This window comes from Formica exsecta, unplaced genomic scaffold, assembly GCF_003651465.1.
Source record: "Formica exsecta isolate Colony F162 unplaced genomic scaffold, ASM365146v1 scaffold451, whole genome shotgun sequence".
Taxonomy (NCBI): Eukaryota; Metazoa; Arthropoda; class Insecta; order Hymenoptera; family Formicidae; genus Formica; species Formica exsecta.
The window spans coordinates 1300388-1322745 of record NW_021851748.1 but is presented as its reverse complement, the minus strand read 5'-3'; the positions used below and the strand labels follow the sequence as shown (position 1 = coordinate 1322745).

General features: G+C 38.1%; 2 protein-coding genes across 2 annotated transcripts; one reads left to right on the top strand and one right to left on the bottom strand.

Moving 5' to 3' along the window:
• Nucleotides 1-170: 170 nt before the first annotated feature.
• LOC115240830 lies at nucleotides 171-6188 on the bottom strand. Its single transcript, XM_029816215.1, has 9 exons — nucleotides 5883-6188; nucleotides 4704-4839; nucleotides 4310-4607; nucleotides 2739-4212; nucleotides 2341-2584; nucleotides 1399-1681; nucleotides 1185-1316; nucleotides 829-1127; nucleotides 171-564 (listed from the first exon to the last, which is right to left on the bottom strand). The coding sequence occupies exons 1-9, from the start codon at nucleotides 5987-5989 to the stop codon at nucleotides 457-459; spliced, it is 3081 nt and encodes a 1026-aa protein (XP_029672075.1). The 5' UTR covers nucleotides 5990-6188; the 3' UTR covers nucleotides 171-456.
• A 4190-nt stretch (nucleotides 6189-10378) lies between these two features.
• Nucleotides 10379-21974, top strand: LOC115240809 (zygotic gap protein knirps-like). The gene is made up of 4 exons (XM_029816178.1): nucleotides 10379-11130; nucleotides 15562-15838; nucleotides 18821-18898; nucleotides 19448-21974. Exons 2-4 carry the CDS (start codon nucleotides 15680-15682, stop codon nucleotides 20513-20515), a joined length of 1305 nt encoding a protein of 434 aa, XP_029672038.1. The 5' UTR covers nucleotides 10379-11130; nucleotides 15562-15679; the 3' UTR covers nucleotides 20516-21974.
• The last annotated feature ends 384 nt before the right edge of the window (nucleotides 21975-22358 follow it).

Sequence of the window (22358 nt, the reverse complement as noted above, 5' to 3'; positions counted from 1 at the left end):
TTTTATAATATACCATTCTTCTGTTTTCTCTGCAGTAAACATTACCAATATTGCATTTAAAATCAAATCAAAAATAAAAATCGAATAACTTAGCAATAATTCTCTTCGTAAATTATATACATAAAATCTTGAATAAGTTCTCCTTTTTACTATTTTAAAGCATATATATCATAAAACGTGCTTTTATTCTTGCAGATATATTTATTAATAATTAAAATTATGGAAGTATTCTACATAAAAAATGTAATAGTCTAAATGTAAAGTAATAGTTTGAAAGATATAAAATGTAAATTACATTATCCTTTCGAGTATTACATTTTACATTAGAATTATAAAATATTTTTGAATGAACAAAAATGTGTAACAAGATTTTGATTCTGATAAAACCAAGTAAAAACAACTGATATAACTGAAATGTAAATTTGAGAGATTTCTTTTCTTCATTCTTCTTTTAAATTATACTCTGGCCAATTCACCGTAATAAGCTGTACATGCTGTAAACCTGCCATTGAGCATATTTTGCTGAAGTTCCACCTTACCATACTTTTCAGCTAATTTGATAATCTGTAATTTTATTTATATTTGACAAATATGCAACAAAAAAGGATATTTCTTTTCTTCATACGCAAGTATTAGCTATAGGTTTGTTCGCATTGCTTGAAATTCCCAAAAATTTTTGCACTTAAAACGAGATAAATATATATTCGAATGTTGAAGAGAGTGAAAGCGAAGATGCTGAGCGCAAAAAGTTCAAGCAACGCGAACAAACCTTATCATATAGTTGCAATTAAATTATTAATTATATTATATTAAGTCAAAATTGTTTACCTGTAGAGGATCTGAATTTCTGGGTAGGTAATAGGCCACATGTTGTGTAATTTCCTTTGCTGCTTTAAATACACTTTCCCCACCAACGGGAGACATGATATTTTCAAGATTGAACACTTTCCTTTTTATATAATCAGGACCGCCCCACGGTGGACTTAAAAATACAACATCCGCAACCAATTGTGGTGCTAACTGCAGGAAATCTCCAATAATAAATTCTATTCTATCGTCTACACCATAAATTCCTGCATTATGTCGAGCAATCTTAATTTTATTGGGATCGATGTCTATTGCAATCACTGTAAAACACAATTCATTAATGTTTTTGTTTATAAGTTTTTATGTAATAGGCATACCTCTTTCACATGTAAATGCAAATTGAATAGAATTGCTGCCTGCACCACAAAATGCATCAATAATTGTATCACATCTACATCTTTCTGCTATGTTTTTCGCTATTTCTTCTGGCGTTACAGAAAACCAACTTTCTGCAAGAAATATATAATATTACTATTACTTCATACATACAAAAGATGTTTATATTTTTTAAGAAATATATGGAGTACCTACCACGATCTAATTTAATTCCATCTTCATATCTGCTGAAGAGGCCAAATCGTTTGATATAATATTTCCATAGCTTATAGTCATTAGCTATTTCCTTTGGGAGGATTTTGTTCAATCTTTTAACCTGCTTCTTCTTCTTTTTCTTTTGCATCTTTTTTATATTATCTTCGTCGTCAGAACTTGATGTGAATGTAGCTTGTGCTTTTGTATAGGAACCTTTGTCATTAGACTGTACATCGATTTCTGCAGGTACCGACGATAAATTACAGGATAAATACTTGTTTGTCTATAATCAGGAACAAGTGCTTACTAACCTCTAAATCAGCATGGGCATGTTATATGACTGCGTTCAGGGGCCATATTCTTGAAAAATATCGCATACGATATTTATCATTGCGCAGTTATTTTCCGATACGTTTTAGTTGCGCAATGACAAATATCGTATGCGATATTTTTCAAGAATATGACCCCTGAAACATCACTCGTGTGCGATAAGCGTCGTTCTATCTTTGTTCAACTTCCAATAAATAACAAAGATATAACGACGCTCGTGTGCACACGGGTAATGTTTCCAACACGGCCTATATGTGGTGTGCGTCGAGCGCGTGCGCATACGTGTATGTATGTGATAATCATCAAAATACACATTTCACATAGCATTTCATAGAAATATACATCGCATACACGTATATACGAAATATTGATATAATAAATTATAAAATTAATATTGCATTATATATAGGTTAATCATTTAAATATTTATATCACGTAACTGAAAATGTCAGCATTTTCTAATTATCGCTAATGTTTGTTAGAAATTATGTTCCTTTGCTCTCTATCATGACTAGATATATAAGATACATTTGCACAAACACAAGTCTAGATACATTAAAAAAATAAACAATAGCTACAACTTATTTAACATATAAAAGTATAAAATTTTACCTTATTCGTATGTTTGGTAATTATTTCTGCATTATCAAACATGGTTTTGTGCGTAGTTTTCAATCGTTTAAGTTCCGCCATTAATTGAAAACTTTGCCGCCTAATATTACGTTTCCGGTAAACAACTTCGCCTTGCAATTTTCTTTGGCTGTCATCATATTCACTTAAGCCATAGCCCATTAATGAGAAAGCTTTTTTCACAATTTCTAAACCATCTTCATTATCGTTACAGTTATCCTCATGACTAAATGACAGAGAAAAATAGAAATAATACAAATTAGAGTAGAATAAGAAAGGAGAGAGAAAAATGAAGAATAAAGATTTATTGTATTTTGCAAGGAAACTATTATTACTACTACTGCTATATAACTTTTGCTTTATTATTATTAAATACATACCTTTGTTGAACTTCTTCGTGAAATTCATCTCCTCCATCAGAAGATTTTTGTTGATGATTATTATTGAAATTATTATTGGAAGCTATTGTTTCTGTTTTGGTTTCTGTAATTACTGAAACTTGGGCATGAGTAGTCTGTTGCTGTTCTTCACATGGTTTTTCTTCCTCAACAGTATCAATAGACTCATTCTCTTCTACCTTTATTGTTAGATTTCTCATAAGCATACCCACTGAATCTATAATTAGCCTCTTCGTTTTCGATTTATTAGATTTTGGATACAATGCATTATTTTTTTTTGTGTTTCTATTTCCAGATGAATTAACTTTACTTGATGTAGTTTTGTCAATTTGTACAGCGTCTGTGCTCTCGTCTTTTCGGTTTTCATGGATATCAATGCCTGAAACTTCCTTGCTACTTATGCTTTCTTGTTGCTGGAAGGTTACATTATCTTGTGGAAGTGCAATTAAATTTGTAATTGGTTCATTTAACTTGTTGAATAATTGATCACAATCTATATTGTGCTCCTTTTTATAAATAGCTATAAATAATTCATACTGTCTTTGATATTGCATCTGAAAATTCTCTTTCCACAGATGTTGCCAATATTTATCATTATCTTCCACTGAAAGTTCGTTTTCTTGATCGGAACAGCTACTGGTTATACTGCTTTCAATGGAACTTGTAACAGAAGTAATGAGACTAGACGAATGAACAGAATTGGAATCGCAACTAGAACTAGTTAGCGTCATTTTGGTAACATTTGTCATGGAATCAGAAGTCGCATTTGTTTTCGCTATCGAGCCATTAATAGAGTCGCATCTCGTTAATAATCTCTCGTCTTCTGCATTAGATTGTTGATTATAATTTTCTTCTATACTGAACGGGCTTAAAGGATTCCAGCCATCAGCATCTTCTGGCGATATCTCAAAATTAATAATTTTCTTCCTATTTTCATCTGCATCTTTGTCATTAACCTCTTGCCTGCCCATTTGTTCAAATGAGAAACTAGTATTCGAAGAAGATATTGCCGCGACTTTTAACTCACCGTCGCTCGAATTATTTTTATTGAAAATTCCTGCAAAGTTAGAACGTAGAAGTTCGCAGTTTTTGTGCGCTTGGTTCGGGAAACATGTATTTTGTTCAAAATATTTTTCTATGGCTACTTCATTAATCTCAGCATCCTGTGACTTTTCATCTTCTGCTATATGCACATTATTCTGAAAATAATCAGGATTGATATAATCTGCATATTTTTCAATCCAAGATGCCCAGATTAACTGCTCTCCATTTTTAGCCCAAAACTTGTCCCATGCTATATCCATTACACTCTTATTACTTCCATAATATGCAGAATAAGGATAGCTATAAGAGTCACAATTATATTGTATAAAAGAGATGAGATCTTTGTTGTGTACTTCTCCATTTGACATAGTGATATTATCTGATAAATTTTGTGCCATTGATTCCTTGTCATCTAAACATATAAAATTATCAATATAATATATTTGTCCTTTTAACTAGATATATTACAGAGTTTAAACAGTCTTTTAAGGATTTTTTAGTGGAATTACCTGATATATGTTTATATTCAGTTAGCATATCTACATTTTCGTAATTATTTTCAATTTCAGTCTCTGCAGTTTGAAAAGTCTTTCCATAGGATGCCACAAGATTCTGTATACTTTTCGCCTCATGCTGATCGTGATATTCAGAGAGGTCTGCACCAGAATCCGACTGATGTAGACCCAGTTTTTGGGTCAAGGAATGTGCAGTGGGCCAATGAGCCGAGTCACGTACAGAGTCATGTTCATCTGTAGAGTAATTGTTATCTGTGTGAGATGCACTGCAATAACAGCTTACTGGTTCTTCCTATATCAAAAAATTGATAATTAATATAAAGATATTAGATGTCCTGCTCATTACACTTTGTATATATATTAATATAAAGGTTAAGATCTATCATACATCATGTTTTTCTATGGATTGTGTCTCGATCGCAGATTCTTTGTAAAGATCCAACATCTCTCCCACATAATCTCCATCGATATCTTCCCCTTCACTGGCATCTTCTGAAGCTAAGACTGTATAAACCTCAGGGCTCCTAAAAAGAACAATGACACAGAAGAATCAATGATAATATAAATGTAAATGTAATTATTTATAGCAAATTTCAACATCAAAATTTATAAGCACAAAAGATGTCCAAAGTTCTAATGTATTTTTTACAATTAAATTTAGATTTCAATATTAGCTCTTTCTTTGCTATTTATGACTTTACATCATAAAAAATATTTTCTTTATTCTATTAGGAAATAACAAAATATTTTTGTTTTGTTTATAAGGCTTACTTTAGATATATATATATATATAATTTACAATTTGTAGTAAAAATTCACACACAAGAGAGAAATTTATTTATAGTTTTATGTGCTGTATATCTAATATATATTTACATTCTAAAATGTATTTTATATATGCGTATATTTTACTTCTTCAATTATTTTCTGTACATTTAGAATACAAAAATTATTAATAGAATTTTATGTTACATTCTATTTTAAAGTGGGCTTAAAAGTTACAAATCAGTCAACATAAAAACATCTTTCCTAAATAGAGATAGTTTCGAACTCTTCTTTCTTTCCATAACGACAACTACATAATGCATAGTATTACAATTCGACAAGATTTTGTAAAATTTATTCATGAACAATGAAAGATGAAATACTTCACATTTTGAGAAAGTTATCATTTTCCAAATTCTGTAAAATTTTGCCAAATTATAGCATGACTATGCCCCATGTGATTATCATTAGAAACATGGAAACAAAGAGGAGTTTGATAGCACTACTATCTTATTGATTTCTGAATTTTAATTATTCATAGAACGATATGAGATAAAAGCGTTCCAAAAATTGACCGTGAAATCTTACTTATTCGCGATGGAGGAGTGGATGTCAAGGTTAAATCATGCTTCATACCACTGATCAATAAGCGCGGGTTAATACTTCACAGCGTTTCGCATGTCTAATTATGTGTCTTGTGTGTGTGGGTGATGCTTTTTTTTAAAAAAAAAAAAAAAAAAAACATACAAACAATAAATCGCCGAGGAAAAGGTTGGATATGATTGACTAGAGGCAAACATACCGAATAAATACTCTACTGCACAGACAGTAAATGTAATCATCGGGATCGGAGGACTCCTGATCCGCGATGTAGATTTCGGCTAAGGGTTCCCAAAAGTTATCGCACATCCCGAAGACGGGGATCCTCTCAGTCTACCACGTTATCGTCAATCGTCACAAATGCGACATGCCTCCTCATGCCCGAATTTTCACGACCACCGCCGCGCGAAAACAATCCACCAATTTCTTTGACGATACAGCATCGCGAGGTTGATTAATCTCTGGCAGGCCTGTCTGACTTAAAGTCTATTCATACGGATGTAATATTAGTTATGTACATATAAGAAAAATCTACCAATCAATGAACGCAACATCCTTTAAATTAGACATATGATTAATCGATTTCTCTCAATATACATTATGTGATCATGCAAGAGTTTAGGCCTTTAGTATTTTACTTCTCGTAAAACAGATGTCGTACGTGATTGGTTGTTAGCGCGATTATAACTGATGTCTGGATAAACCTTTAGCTTTGTGCAATATTTTGTATTACAACCATGTCGTTTATCGCAATAGTATCGACGATCGGTTATGTCAAAGTTTTCCCATCGAATCGTGAAACTTTACAAAGAAGGCGGGCTATCTTTAATAGTATTTTGTCTATGTTTGATTATTATTTTTTTATTCCGTAATGTTGGTTACAGAGCATTCATGCATTTTTATATACGACTTTTTTCAAATTGTCGCTTATAAAATTTTTACTCTTTAATAATTTTTCGTAGAGATACAACAACCATAAGAGATTAATCAAATGTAATATTTTTAAATCGATAGAAACTATATCAATTTTTCTATAACTGCATACGGTAAGTTTTTCGCTCATGAGAATATTTAACAAATGTATTCATATATTGATCCGTACATTAGCGGACATTTATATATTTTAACGCAAATAATTTGCGATTTTTTAAGCATTGATTTGTGATACGAAAGTAATTTCGATAATATAAGATGGAAATTATCGACGTACACGAAATTTTTACCGGAACCTGGCGCCATCTGAAGCAACCTTTCAATTTCATGTACTAGTCCGTTTCTTTTTGAAGTACACGCCATACGTTTCTCCTCCAGTCTCCTTCTTAAAAATTTAGTGAAAGTGTATATCCCATGCAAAAATAATGTGTTTCTTGTTTCGTAAACGTCGAGTAAAGCATCAATGAATGTTACAAGAAGAAAAACACGATTAAGCTTGGATGCGTATGTAATTTTCATTATGTTAACTTTTTCGGTACAGCGGGTACTTGTCGGCATATATCATCTTGAATTTGAAATTGTCGATTATAGTCGACGCGCGTTGGCGGTTGCCAGTGTTAGTCGATTATCGTATATCAAAAAGGTTAAAATAACGATTATCTTTCGAAATTTTTAATTCCGCCAAATGCTTGAAGCAATATATCCAGTAATCGTTAAATGTATAACATTTATATCATATACATTTAGAAAGATATTATACACATTATATAATCGTGTGTGTGTGTGCGTGTGTGTTATTATTATCGTTATTATATAAAAACATCTTCACGTAATGAATTTAATTATGTGTTTTTTTGTTACAGATAAAAGATATGCCCAACGAAAATTTATATAGTGATGCCGATTATTTGATCTAGTATCTGTACATTGATGCAAAGATGCAACGCACAAACGAGAAAATTATTTGCTTGCAATACCCGACAGATAACGCTATCTTGCGGGATGCTGCAAAGTCTCGCTCGCGTGAACGGAGCAATGGCGTAGGCGGTGATCCATGTGATAAATTAATTTTTATTACTTCGTGGGTGGCGGCTCTTTCTATTGGTCGCTGATCGGGTACCTCCTACTTCGCACAATGCATCGGGACCCTCTCCAGCTTTATTCTGCGCAACGACGGTGATAGAACGGCATACCATTTGTCTCGTCTTAAGACGAAGCAAAACTCAACGAGGGAACCAATCGCGATATTGCCGCGCAGATTGGGAATTGCATGCGGCGGCGACCGGCTGGGACGGATATTCATGCAAGGGTGTATTACACAGGTATTTCTCCGCATGAACCGGTGAGTCACGCATGATTAAATTTATTTATGCGATTGCCCGTGCACAAAATTTACGATCAATCGGAGCGTTAACGATATTTAACGTGCCTCGGGTACAACCGTAAGAGGAATAGCAAGAAAAGCAAGCTTAATACCCATTGCGAAAAGTTGATAGTATATAATTATTGTTATAGTTAATAATTGTGTGTATGTAGAAACTATATTATATTATATTATAATATATTATTCAAACGAATATTTGTGAATCAATTAGAAAATCAGAAATATGCATTATTAATTTACATTCACGAGGGTGACAGTCAAGCCCGTATTCTTTAAAACAATGCATCTGGAAAATAATAAAAAAGATACGCTTGAATTATACGCATTTTCCAATGTATATTCAAACTATTGACACGCATTGAAATCACCAAGCAACCCGTGTCTCATACATTGTTCGTATTTCCTTTCACATGTAGTCTCTTGTTAATGGCCAGTAATTATGTTATGATTATTATGCAAACCTCCTTCAGATATTTGATCTGATAAGATACATACATATATATATAATTTCATACAATAATTTTAAATATATTACACATTAACTTGTTAACTTATATCAGCTTGTGTTAAAATAATATATAACAAAGCAAAAAAATCTGTCGTATTAAGAAAAGAATTGCATTCAGATTTTATGATAGGCGTTGTTCTAAGTTATAATAACAAATACACAGAATTTATATTTTTAGATCTGCATATATAAATTTTAAAGAATAACGGAAGATATAAAAGATTAGAAAGATTGACTTATAACAATATTTCGTAACTGTATTTGTGATCATAGCGTGAACATTTGCAGTTTCAAGTTGCTGTAATCGCCATTGCGTTTACTCAAAGCCGCACCTGTAGTAGCCGGCTGTATAGTATAGGCCATGCGGAAAAAAGATGCATAAGCAATAAAGTACCCTAGTATACGATGTGGTAGTGCTTTCTTCGATTACATTTACGAGGTGGCTGACTGCTAAAGTTACGCGAATCACCGTTAAACGTTACAGTACACGCTATGTTTTACAGCGTCAACGCAATTCCTGTATCTCTAACTTTACTCTCCTTTGATTTATTCTAATAAGATAAACTTGTCCGATTATTTCGCCGAAAACTTAAGTAAATATCTGGTTTTATCAGAATTTGTAGTATTTTCCCTTTCGAGATTGGCAAATAAAAAAAAATTGTGGACACGATTATCACGGATTGACGAGATGATTCTTTTAACATCTCAAAAGATGATATTTTAATAGAATAAAATTAACTTTGTATCACGATATAAACATGATTACAGAATCATATAATTCAGGTTCAGGTTAAAATAGTGATCCATGAGAAGGTGAAAACTACACAAATATATTTAAAAAAAAATTTAGTCATACATTTTTTAATATTAGCTTGGAAATTTTTTTTCTACTTGAAACAAAATTAATTTCTACAGTTATTTTTATCATGATTTACGTATTATCTTGTGAATATTTAGAGAACTATGCATACTACGTATCGTTTGATTATAATCTTATTCATGATTATCTATTTATCGATTACTATCGAATATTATCGCAGATAAGAGATTAATAGAACATCAGTAAGCCTCGTCATTAAAATGATTACTGTAGATTTCACTTTGTTTTCCAATTAATCATCAAATACCAGTTTGAAGACTCAATTTAGTAATACTATCAATATGTAAAATATTATAAAATAGTTTCACGATTTATTTTATTTTCGATTTGAGACTTTGGTATGTCACCGATCTAAACGATGTTTCTTAATTTTTATACACATTCTCTTATGATTCTCTTAATCGCGGCATCGCGCGGTGAGTCAATGTTCTCTGCGGTTAAAAAATTTAGCGATTCTGTAATTTTCCAACAGAATCGCGCAGCATTATAGAGCGAAATAGAATTCTCTGTCGCGAATCTGCATAAGATACCGCTGGATCGAGCAAAGGAGGGCTGTGTATGGAATTAGAGGGGGAGGGAAGCGTGCATACGTGTGTCGTCTCTTCGGTCGCGGGAGAATCGCGGCTCCTCGCGAGAGGATCAGGTTGTAACTGGATGGTGGTGGAGAGAGACGAACGCAAGGCGGATAGACGGCGTGAGACAAAGTAAGTACGAAACGAACAGCTGGAATGACGGAGAGGAACGAACGCGCGAACGAGCGAGAGGGAAACAGCTGTACCGTGTTACCTCCACCGTAATGCAGAGACGGATGCTGCGTTGAGTCCATGAGAAATAGTGGGGGAAAAAGAAAGAGAGGGGTGGGAGAGAGACAGATGGAAGAAGCAAGAGCGAAGCAGTGAGGAAGAGACGAGCGTGAGAGAGATCGGCCGACGAGGTGTGACGAAGACGGCGTGCTCGCAAGAAGGCCGCAGTAGTCCTTCTCAGCTGGCTAGGTGAGATAAGGATGAGACGGACAAACGGATTGACGAAGGTGCCTAAGGTAGGGGATACTCAGTCTGGCGGCCACGTGCTACACGAGCGCACGCCCCGAGCCGGCCGGCGGTCCAGCCAGCCATCCACGACGCCGTCCTCTTCTTCTTCATCCCCGTATCATCCCGCGCGTTTTCTCCCGTTCCTCCCAACCATCCCATCAGTTTATTCGTCTCTTTTTGTTGAACTTGTGACGGAAATCGTCGAAAAGTCGCGCGACGTAGTTTCGAGCGCGGGCAAGCACGCGATCGGTGTGATTCTCCAGCATATGTTCTGAAAGGTCGAAGAGCAGTGATCCTGAAGAAAGATACGGAAAAAAAACACTTGGTTTTTGTGACATCAGTCGGTGATTTCTGCGTGGTACCTTATACGCGATACCTTTGTACCTTGATCCTTTCCGACAGATGATTACGATTTTTCTCTGTCGGAGGATATCTTCCACGCGAGTGTACATCGGTTTGGTGTAATGACGTTACCGCGACGAAACGATCGCGCACCGTTTAATAATACGGTGCGTAGATGAAGAACGTGCGTCAATGTGTGTTTTCTGTGCTGGAAAAGAGCAAACGACTGATAATGCGTATTGTCGCGGCGGACTGACGCGCTTACAGGCGCGACAGTGTGAAGAATTGACTGAACGGAGGATTTATATTTGAGTGTGTGCGTTGAGAGAAGAAAAGGAATAAACGGAAATATCGGTGGAAAATTTTGGACAGGTATGTATCGCATATTTTTCACATTCACACATAGTCGTAAATTTACTAGTGTCAGAGAGTCATAGGCGGATTTAGCTTTAAGAAAGAAAATCCCTTTACCCTTTTCCTGAAAAGAGAGTCATGTCTTAAAATTCATCAAAATATATTATTCCCCTATGTATCTCAAATATATATATTCATTCTCACATTTTTTAATTAATACATCTATTGTATATTCTTGATGGAGCGAAAAAAAAAAAATCTTATGCGAGATTTTATTACTCTATTTATCTAATTAATATATTTTTGGAGAAAGAGAATTCAAACTTCTCGTTGCAGATCCGTCTATGATTTTAAGGCTCTTTTCCGTTCACAATGTTACTAAAATATATTCGTTAACGATTTATGAAAGAAATAATAATGCGAAGAAATTTTTAGAAAATTTCAATATGTTTTATTGCATTTTTTAATTCTTTTATTCATCTATATATCTTTTTTATTTGTTTATATTTTTTGATATTTTTAAATGATGCCGCCTTTCCTACAATTTTTATTTATTGCTAAAACTCAATATCTCTTTCCTCATTCAGATATTACATTAGTTTATCTCAAATGGTTATTCGATACGATTAAGTTTCCACTGACATTCGATATAATCCCGCCGGCAAAGATTTTAGGCGTGCCGTGCGAAATTAATCGAACTATCGAAATTATCTCTTCGATTATTTATAACATAATTTTCTGACATAATGTGAATGCCGTATCTTTCGTTTTTCTCACATTTATCGAACGGCCGTTGAGAATCGAGACGTTACACTCTCATAATAAGTTTCAAACATATAATATTATATATGCCGATAGTGCGATCTCTTATTCGAATCATTTCAATAAATAACGTAACAATATCTCTCGTGTGAGAAAGGCCTTTTACTATGCTATTTGTCGAGATGCTTGCCACTTCGACGCTCGATCAATCCCTCGTAATGAAATCGAGTTACGTTTGCGTAACAACGGTCAAGAGTGTCAGAAATTAACAGTAATTCAAACTCATTATTTTAGACTCGAAACCTTTAAAGGGGAAATCAATGCTACACGAGATGTATAATTAGGTGCTTAGAACTTTACAATTACAATGTACAATGTGGCATGCTATATTTGACCTCAAATTCGCAAATGGAAATCGATTGATTCAATCTCACAGTGCTTGCGATTAATAATGCCCGTGATCGCGAACAATTCGACGAACCAGCAGCCGGTGCCGTTACACGAAAAATCGATTCAGACGATTCGCAGCGGTTATGATTAATTTGTCACGACTTAGAGTGAGGGGAGAGGGGGCGCAACAATTTCAAATGTCTGCAGCCAGTACGGTGATATCCATGTGACGTGCCGCTTACAACCGGTTCATTAAAGGTGCAGTCCGCTCGTCACTCATTGGCTGCCACGACTTGGCAGCGATCGAGATGTTCGTACGCCCGCCCGAAAAGAACAGGAGTAAAAAAAAAAAGATTATATACACGGATGATGCTTTTGACGCGAGTGTGTTTCACCTTTCAATCATTATTATTGCGAAGATGAGCAGAGAGGCAGCCGGCCGCCGATCGCGATCACCGCGCGCATCTGTCAAAAGTGGAGAAAAAAATATTGCCGGACAATCGAATTATTAATAGCGGGATAGAGGAGTGGCTTTCGCAAGGCGAGAGGAACCGATAGAAGAAAGGACGAATTAGCAATGACGAAATCAACAACGGCGGGAGATCATTTGAAATCGTTATCGCGGAAATAAATAAGCGTGTTTCGATAGGCATTTCAATAAATTGCCGCGCAAACTTTCGCGGATTGATATATTGGACATCACGGCCGTTCATAAGGGGATATTTCATAAGTTTGGAAAGGTCGAATTTCTCGTATCGGATCCAAGCCGATAATTAATTCAAGATTCTCAAAGTTCCGATCGAATGAACTTTGGATCCGTGATGGAATGCGATTAATACTTTAATGTGACGCGATCGAAACATTGTTCTAAGCGTCAAATGTCAAATCTCGTCGTCACGGTGAATAAATCGCGACCACGACAATTTAATACCTACGCGCGGTACCATTATTTCTCGCGACAGCATTACTAATTACGCTTTAATACCCTAATTATTTCACAAATTAAGCTCATAATCGATTAAGATCAAGTGGGATTTGTAATGAAACTATTCACGCAGTTATTCATTAGCAAATACGCGAGACGAACGCGTCGTGTTCACGTTCTTGTACAAAGAGAAACGATTCTCCTTCTGCCGATTTGTTCAAGGACCGAGGACGCGTCGCGATCCGCGTAAATACCGAGACGTGGAATCCTTACGTTGCCCGATGACAGCTGAAACATATCGGCGATGACGGTGCGCTGATAATAGTTTTAAGAGCGAAGAGGCGTCCTTCGGCATCAGCTAATGAAATATACGCTCGTTAGACGCAACTCGAAAACACAAATAGGAAAAACCCTGATGACATCGATGATCGGTCATCATTGTCGTCGTAACTTCGGAGAACGCGTGATTATCACGAGCGTTACAATTGTGCTAATTTGTGCTTTAATCCGCGCTGATTTGTGCCTTAATCCGCGGAAACAAGGATTTATCGGAGCCGGGGAGCATGGCGGTGATATTCAGGTGGAACCGGTCTTCCGCGAGCATATACGGCTCTTAATTAATTTGTCATTAGTCGACGAAGAGAGATGGCGCGCAATAAAATTTATCGGTGGCCGCAGCATCATCGCGGTCTCTTCTTTTGTCACGAAGACGGCCGATTACGTTGATTTTAATGTACATATGTTTGCGAAAACAGACGCGTTCGTCCGTCGAAAACAATTATTTGCAACGATTTTTTGATTACCGCGCGAATAAGAATCATATCGTTTTTATATGGGATTATTATTCTTAGAGATCACACTTAGAATGTGTATATATAATCCTACGTTAAAAATTATAATGATGAGTTACATAAACAGGAAAATTTTTTCTTAGTTATAAGTACCAATGAGTATTGATTACGTCCTAGATATATATATATATATTATAATAGTCACACTTGTTATGAATTATTATTAAAAGATAAAAAAAAGCATTTCTATTGTTTCGGACATATTAAAGTTCACGCGCACACTTTAGCCTCGAATTATTATCAATCGACAATTAAAGAGTTTTAGTGAATAAAGTTTCATCAATTATGGATTTTATGCTTATTTGCCGATATTCATTAGTATTTCGTATTAAATGTACCAGTTCTCCTTGATACCGCTCCAACTTTGTAATATATTGTGATGTGTTACAACTTGAGCATTAGTATAATCGTGGCGCTATAAATTCGTAGCAATTTAACGCAATCAAATGTGCTTCAATTATAATCCATGAATATTTGAAATCTCGTATATAATCTCTGTTGCTACAGATTCTCGCATATAACGCGATCATGTTGTAAGTATGTATAATACTCCGTGATCGAGTAGATTAACTCGCTGCGGCACCAATTACTGCGTTCCTAATCGTGGCTTTGCGATTGACTAAGAAAATCTCAGTATCCTCAATTAACATTTACTTTCAAATCTCGAAACTAGTCTAATTCTTTAAGCTACAGATCGCGTTATTTCATACACGTCCCATCCGTCATCCTTTGTACCAACTATGTAGAGAGATTTAATTTTCGAATTCTTTTATAATTTGTACGAATATTGATTTCCTCGTATTTACAACATTCGCAATCCCGTTTTGAGTTGCTTCGAGCTAACGCGAGTTTATCCTCAATAAATTGAAATTAAATCTCGGTAATCATATACAGACACATACACACACACAGAAGCATGCACGTTTATACACGTTGGTTGAATTCCCACATGGTGCGCAGGGCGAAAATTAATACGTGGCAGCCTCTGTAATTAGCTCTCGTATTTATGCGTCCCTCGCAGGGCGGGCTGCGTTAACATGGTAATGGCGTTACATCGTTGTAAACACGACATGTTATCTCGAGCGATACATACCTGAGGGCCTCGCGTCCGCCGATCGCGATTTCGGGAAGAGGACTGCGTTCTCTCGCTTTCATGCTCCGCGAACCGCCGCTCGTATTCTGGAATAATTATTATATGCCGCGCGCTGATACGCTGCCTCGCGCGTTTATTCACCGTAAAAATGTCGTTTTAATAGTGGGAGATATCGGTTAGTATATTCTCTTGGTGTTTCTGTTGCGGAAAGGCGGTATCTATGTGTGCTCGACACACTAATATCTTGTCTTATACAATACATTAGTGAATGAATCGCCGAATTTAAATAAGAATATTATAACAATATATAACGACGATATAAAAAATATTCAATCTTATCAATTAGAGAGCAATAATTAATTCCATCCGTATAATGTACAACATTATAAATTATTGATTTTTCTCAAGAATTATTTGCGTTTTCACAGTGACAAGCGCGACGATACGGAAGAAGTGCCAAAATGTTGGCTCGCCACAACAAACGAGAAGACGGCAGGTCGAGTTATAGGCCAGGACGGCTGACACCGAGGGATTAAAGCACGTCGAATGGATGTGGGCGATTTATCGGGCTCGGCAGGATTGATAGGGAGCGGATCCATCTCGGTTGCGACGGGTGTTGGTATTATCGCCAACACGACATCCGCCACCCCAGGGTGGTGGACGCCTACGTCGACAATCACCCCGGCAGCGGCCAACACCGACGTGGTGAGTTTCCTTCTCTTTATATAAATCTCTCACTATTCAATTATTGGCTTCCGCAAAAGTTCGTTTTCCGTCTTCGTATTAAAAATCGAGCAAAAGAGACTTTATATAAATAAAACAAATTATTTTTTATTTAAATTATAATTTGATTATTTAAAATGTTTTTTTAAATGATTTAAAATATGTTTTTTTTAAATGATATATGTGTAATATTATTAGAGAAACGGTGACAATTACCCCACGTACGTGTAATAAATGCCTGTATATTAATAATATAGAATTAATCGTCTTACGTCAGACAATAAAGATTCATACGTCACATGGCATTTATTGTAAATTACGATTTTTTTTTGTTATTCAAATATGATATTTCTGTGGCATTTAATGTTTAATCACGGGTCTTGCGATTCAATTAAATTACGGTGTCTCTCATAAACTGATCGGATTGAAGACACGTATCGCGCGAATTTCTTTTCGTCGTCACTCACTCGACAGTTGATTGGTATTTACATAGGTTGTATTATTCTCATTAAATTGCGCCGTCGCCTGGAATAACGGAATTTAGAGAGCGAACAAAACCCTGAAAAAGAAGAGAAGCGTGTAACTCATTTTTTGTAAAAAAAAAAAGCACATTACGCTATCTCTGCTCGTTATTGAATGTCGTTTGTGGCGACGCTTAATGAGACGATTCTCGCGCGTGGGACGTGGGTGGGCGATGGAAAGGATTCATACCGATGTGTAGCGATGTAGATTATCCGTAAATCGTGCGAGAAGCAACACGACCACGGGAGCAACGCGTTATTTAGCATCGTCGATGTGTGGTGGTCTGTGGCCGCGGGGATTAGAACCGAGGTGACATAGCCGCGTCATCTGTTGGACGTTTAACCTTTTTTGCCTCCTACCTCGGCTTGCACGTCGCTGCTCCTCACCATCATTTCCGCGAGAAATCATCAGCCCGTACCGAGCATACGTTCCTAGATTAATGAGATCGAAAGTCGTTTTCGAATACCTGCGCGTCGCTGTAGGCCGTTTTAGCGTTCACGACGATCGGCAGAAATACGTTCGTCTGTGATATTTATAAAGGTCGTTGCGATGAATTTTATACTGTAAAAAAAAGGGGCGAATAAAAACGAACTTTTATCTTCTCGCACCCACGCGAGATTACACGGTACGCGCATTTAATGATTTATTTTATATGGTGATATACGTCTCGATAATATACAATCAAAATATTTCGCAATTTAAGTCATCATGTGGAAATCTTACCATATATGCATAATTGTTTTCTAATCAAATCGATTCCGTATGCAGTGCAATAAACGTGGGTCCTAAATCCGATCAATTTATTCGATGCATACATTCGCAAATCACGCATTCATTCCGTGTTATATATGTCGGAATTGTAAAGCGCCATTAAATGCAGATAGTTATGATGGAACGAGCGCGTATAAAATGTTAGCCGCGTATAAAAAATATATCTATAAAAATTATTGCTGGTAAAGTGATCACGAGAGACGTCCTAATCTATCCGCGCAACGTTCGTCGAATGAGCGAAAATGAATTCGAGCACGTTCGAACACGGATCCCAAGAATCGAACGCGTTATGCGATCGCCTCCGATTATTCCCGCTCGATTAATTTCTCGTTGCTCTTACGAAAGAGAGCGGTCGTTAACTTAGTTCACCCTTTTCGTGTGGGAATCGAAGCCCGCGCGAATCACATCCTCGCTCTTTTGCCCGCGTACAATCCGCACGCTCACCCGCGTCCACGTACGCTCACGCTACATACGCAGCGTGCACGGTTTTCTCATCTTTGCGTCGCCTTTCTCGCAACGTCTCGCGCATCCAAGCTGAGGATGCGCGGCGGAGCTGTGCAATCTGGTAATGACTGGCTAACTAGGTTTTAATAGGAACGCGCGGTTTCTCGTAGAGAAACCCCTCTCGCCGATCCTCGCATAAACATGGCAAGAAAAGGTCCTTTTTTTCTCCCGCGCGACGTCACCGTCGAGGATCCTCCACATGAAGCAGATGCGCGCGCGCTGATTGCCGATTGCGGATCGCACAATTCGACGAGAGATTGTAATTGAGAATTTTAAGAGATCGAATCCGGGAATATGTTCGATATTCTTGGATAGTCTTACATTGGAATTGATTGGGATAAAAAGCAGGGAAATAAACCCTTTTTTTCGATAAATGAATTATTTTCAATTTAGATCTAATGATGCAAGGAATTAGAATATTTAAATACATATAACGAAGAAGATTCGTCATTTTCAATTTTGAGAATAATATAGATGGCTACTATATACATACGCATAAAATAATATTGTGATAAATTGATAGCGTTGTGATAATGTTTTTAAAAAATACTGTGATGTTAGAGAGATTTTTTTGTAATTTGTTTTATCACATGTGACGTCGCATCACAAACAGTACTTCACAAACGCATATTAGTTTTTCATATTAGTTTTTTACAGCCAAATATAACACAAACATTTGATAAATTTTATGATTCTTTAATCGGCGTTCAAGAAGTTTAGTAATTAATTGATACTTCAAGTAAGTTGACGTCTTATTATCAAATGTAATTTATCATATTTATATATATTAATGAAACATATATTAATGAAAAGAGAATATATAATACATTTTAAATATTTTAAATATTAAAAAATAATTGATGAATGAGTTAATATATCTTCAGTATATTTTTTAAAATAATTTTCACGTTCCTTTTCAGTTACGATTTCATAATAATGCTTTGTACTGAAATAGAAAAATCCAACATATATTACGGCCTATCCCTATCACACAGTGCTCCCCGTTGTTCCGCGTTGAACTTACGTTACGAGAGCGTGCATTAGACCGGGATTGAGAATCCTTTCGTGATTGGCAGACATTGTACGGAAATCAGGCGCGATCGTCGGGCACATTCTGAACGTTCTCGGATCCCGAGCGTAACCACATATCGCATCTTTTTGTTGCAGATGAATCAGCTCTGCAGAGTTTGCGGAGAGCCGGCCGCGGGTTTTCACTTCGGGGCCTTCACGTGCGAAGGCTGCAAGGTCAGTATCTTCGCACTGCTATTCTTCCACGGCTATTCATCCGTGTCGTTATTCTCTGTGTAATAAAACGAAAAAAAGGAAAAGAATAAAAAAAAGAAAGGGACGACCCGTGATTATTACGTTTCTCGCGCGACGGGAGATACTTAAGTCTGAAATTACGTAAATCGCGTAGAATCACACCGAGACAAAGAGTAATAGTATCGCAGACGTGATTGTCTTTTGTAAAACAGACTCTTGCGTCAACAGTCCATGGTGCAAAGATATCCCGGTGCTAAAATCAGTCACCCGTAATTTACCGTTAAATTAAAAGTCGTCACGCGTCGAAATAGTACGTTGTCCGAAGATTTAATTATATCTCGCGAACGCGCTTGCTTCTACTGTAGCTTGTAAACTTTCCGACAGTTGAATCCTAGCTTTTTACTAACAGATAGATGAATGTTTTATTTTGATGCGTTTCTCTGCACATCTGGTACGTAATCAAGCGAAAGTGCAAATCGTTAATCGATTGCCATTCATCAATGTGCGCATCTTTCGCTTTCTGTTGCACAGTCTTTCTTCGGGCGTACTTATAACAATCTGGGCAGCATATCTGAATGCAAGAACGGCGGCGTCTGCGTGATCAACAAGAAGAATCGCACCGCCTGCAAGGCGTGTCGCTTGCGGAAGTGCTTGATGGTGGGCATGTCTAAGTCCGGCTCACGTTATGGTCGGCGTTCCAATTGGTTCAAGATACACTGCCTGCTGCAGGAGCAGTCTCACCAGGCGCAAAATCGCCTAATCAAGGACCCTAAATCCGCGTACGAGAAGGCTTTTGGTTCGTTGGACGCTGCGAATAACAACAATAATAACACCGAAAACGTAAGTAACACCAGCGCTAGCAGCGTCGTCGGCATCGTCACCACGGCGACCACTACGGCGAACAGTTACCATCACCATCTGCACCATCATCATCATCCGGATCGGTTGCCCAAGAGGGAAGAAGGCGCGCTCAGGCCGCCGGATATGCCGGTGCAATTAAGATCGCCAGAGATCCCACCTAGGACCAGCCAGGACGCGATTTTGAGGCCTGGTGATCTTCCGAGGGTTTCGCACGAAATGCTCAGGCCTGAAGTCTCGAGGTTTCCCATGTGGCGGGGCCCGCCGTTGTTCCATCCGGCTCTCACACACATGCAGCTGCTTAACACGCCGTTCTTTCCCTTCCAGCAAGCACGCTTCATGGTACCTTACATGAATCAAATAAGCCCGCCGCAGATGGTGACCAGTTTATCGACCTCATCCAGCGAGAACGTCAGCCCGCGAACAACCCCGTCGCCGACGAAGAGGAACGAGGAAAATCGAGAATGTCGCGAGATCGACCGCGACGCCGGCCAACGAGATCGATGTCTGAGGAGAGGATCGACAGAGATCGCATATGACAAGAGCCTAGCATTTCTGCGATCTCTTGGACCGGAGCAGGAAGAGCCGATGGACCTCAGCATGAAGGACACGCAGACGGATGGGCATGAAATGGATGCTGGTAGTATGGAAGAGGAAGAGGAGGAGAAGTCGAGCGACAGCGAGGACAACGAGCTTCTGCAAGATACCGGACCGCCTTTGGATCTCACACGGAAGACATGACCTCGGATATCAGACGGTGCTCAATAGATGCTTAATAGAAATTTGCGAAGGATTATCGTCGGTGTCGCTCGGAGTTCGCGAGGGCGACATGAAAGAATAATGACGCAATGATGTTGATAAAGAAACGGAAATTCTGGCAAATCGAAGCTTGCCGGCGAAAGGGAAAAAAAATAAACGCTTGAAGGAAAAAATGAAAATGAGCGGGAAAATAACGAAGAAGACGAAGAAGACGAAGAAGAAGCTAGAGAAAGGTGAAGTGAGGTGAAGAAGAGAATGGAGTAGAACGTGCGAGGTGCGGAGGGAGAGTGAGAGAAGGTACAGTTACATCGTAATAACGCGGCGAGCGAGAAGCACGGCCAAGTGTCAAAGGTGCCTTGGCACAAGAAACGAGAAGACGATCCGGGGTGGGGAAGAAGAGTAGCCGAATACGATTAGGTTGGAACAACACGAGGGAAAAGCGGGAGAAGGGGAAGAGAGCGCGGTCGGCCTACATGCCGATGGACAAGAACAAGAAGTGCCGCGCGTAGCCATCCGGCATAAAACGGCTTTATGATCGGTGATCGCCCGATCGATGAAAATTGCTCAAGCCGCTCGGTATTAGTCCCTTTTGCCCAGCCGTATACCGGCGACAGGTGCACGTTGACGGAACGAGTCGTCGGCTCGTGACACGTCTTGTGTCATTGGGGAAACGTACGACGGACGATTGTGCCTTACAAGCGGTGCCTTCTTTGAAAGTGCGCCGATACAAACTATAGTTTAACGTTAAACGCGATATATAACTATTCGCTGTGTATAGCGCGACGACACGCTCGGCGATGGCCAGTGAATGCTTCGCGCGTGTTATCGCGCCTATCAATCGTTCGGTAATGTCCGAGGCCCGAACTTTACTGCTCGATCCGCACACGCGCTCGTTCGCCAAAATGGATTCGGCGAAATGAGTTCGATGTGATAAATCGAACAAGATTGATTCGGGCACCGAATAGATCGTGATTCTACGCGTGAATCTCGAGTACTCTTAACGTAACTTATATTTTTCGAGAGTCTCTTTTTTTCGAATAAACACAAGCGCGGGGAGAGCTATTCCGAAACTCCTTGATCGCGCCGAACGTCCGCGGCGAGATTGCGCTCAAGTACAAAAAAATAAAAAAAGAAAGAGATGCATATGGAAGATGTGGCAGCCACGACGCGGGCATCGTTTAAATGTCCGAGTCGAGAGTGCGAGGTGAAATAAAGAATATTATATACCTGAATGTAACGCTGTTCATTAAATCCCTTCACACATGCTCATCGATCTTCCATCTTTCACGTGGGTACGTATACCGTTCCAAACTCGAGATGGTATTCGATTACTTTCGTCTCGCGCGTCTTTCAACGTTTCTCGTCGCGCCGCTACGAAAGCGCGCGTTATAATATTATTACACATGCGCGCGTAAACGCGTATTATCGTACGTGCAATGTTATTTATCTAGCAATAAATTTGCCCGTCTTGATATACTACGCAAAAAACGTATCTTCCCGATAGTTTCACGCCGACGCGACGCGATGCTTCGGGGAAGAATGATGCGATTCCCGTCTCGAGAGTCGAGGACGTCGAAAACGTTTGACAATAAATTTTCTTAAAAGTTCAGCAATAAACACGCGAGTATATCGATCGTAAGGTTTCTCCTCCTAAGGTCGTTTGACCGGGTCAGCCGGAGCTCCTTTCCGCGCGCGAGAAAAACTTTCGGAGAAGACGGCCGCGAAACGCGCCGCTTGACGAGCGAGCGAGCGACGTACTCGGAAGTGCGTGCTTTATTGCTAATTAAGTTACACTCTTCGAGAAAATCAAGGTGGGTTCCCGTCA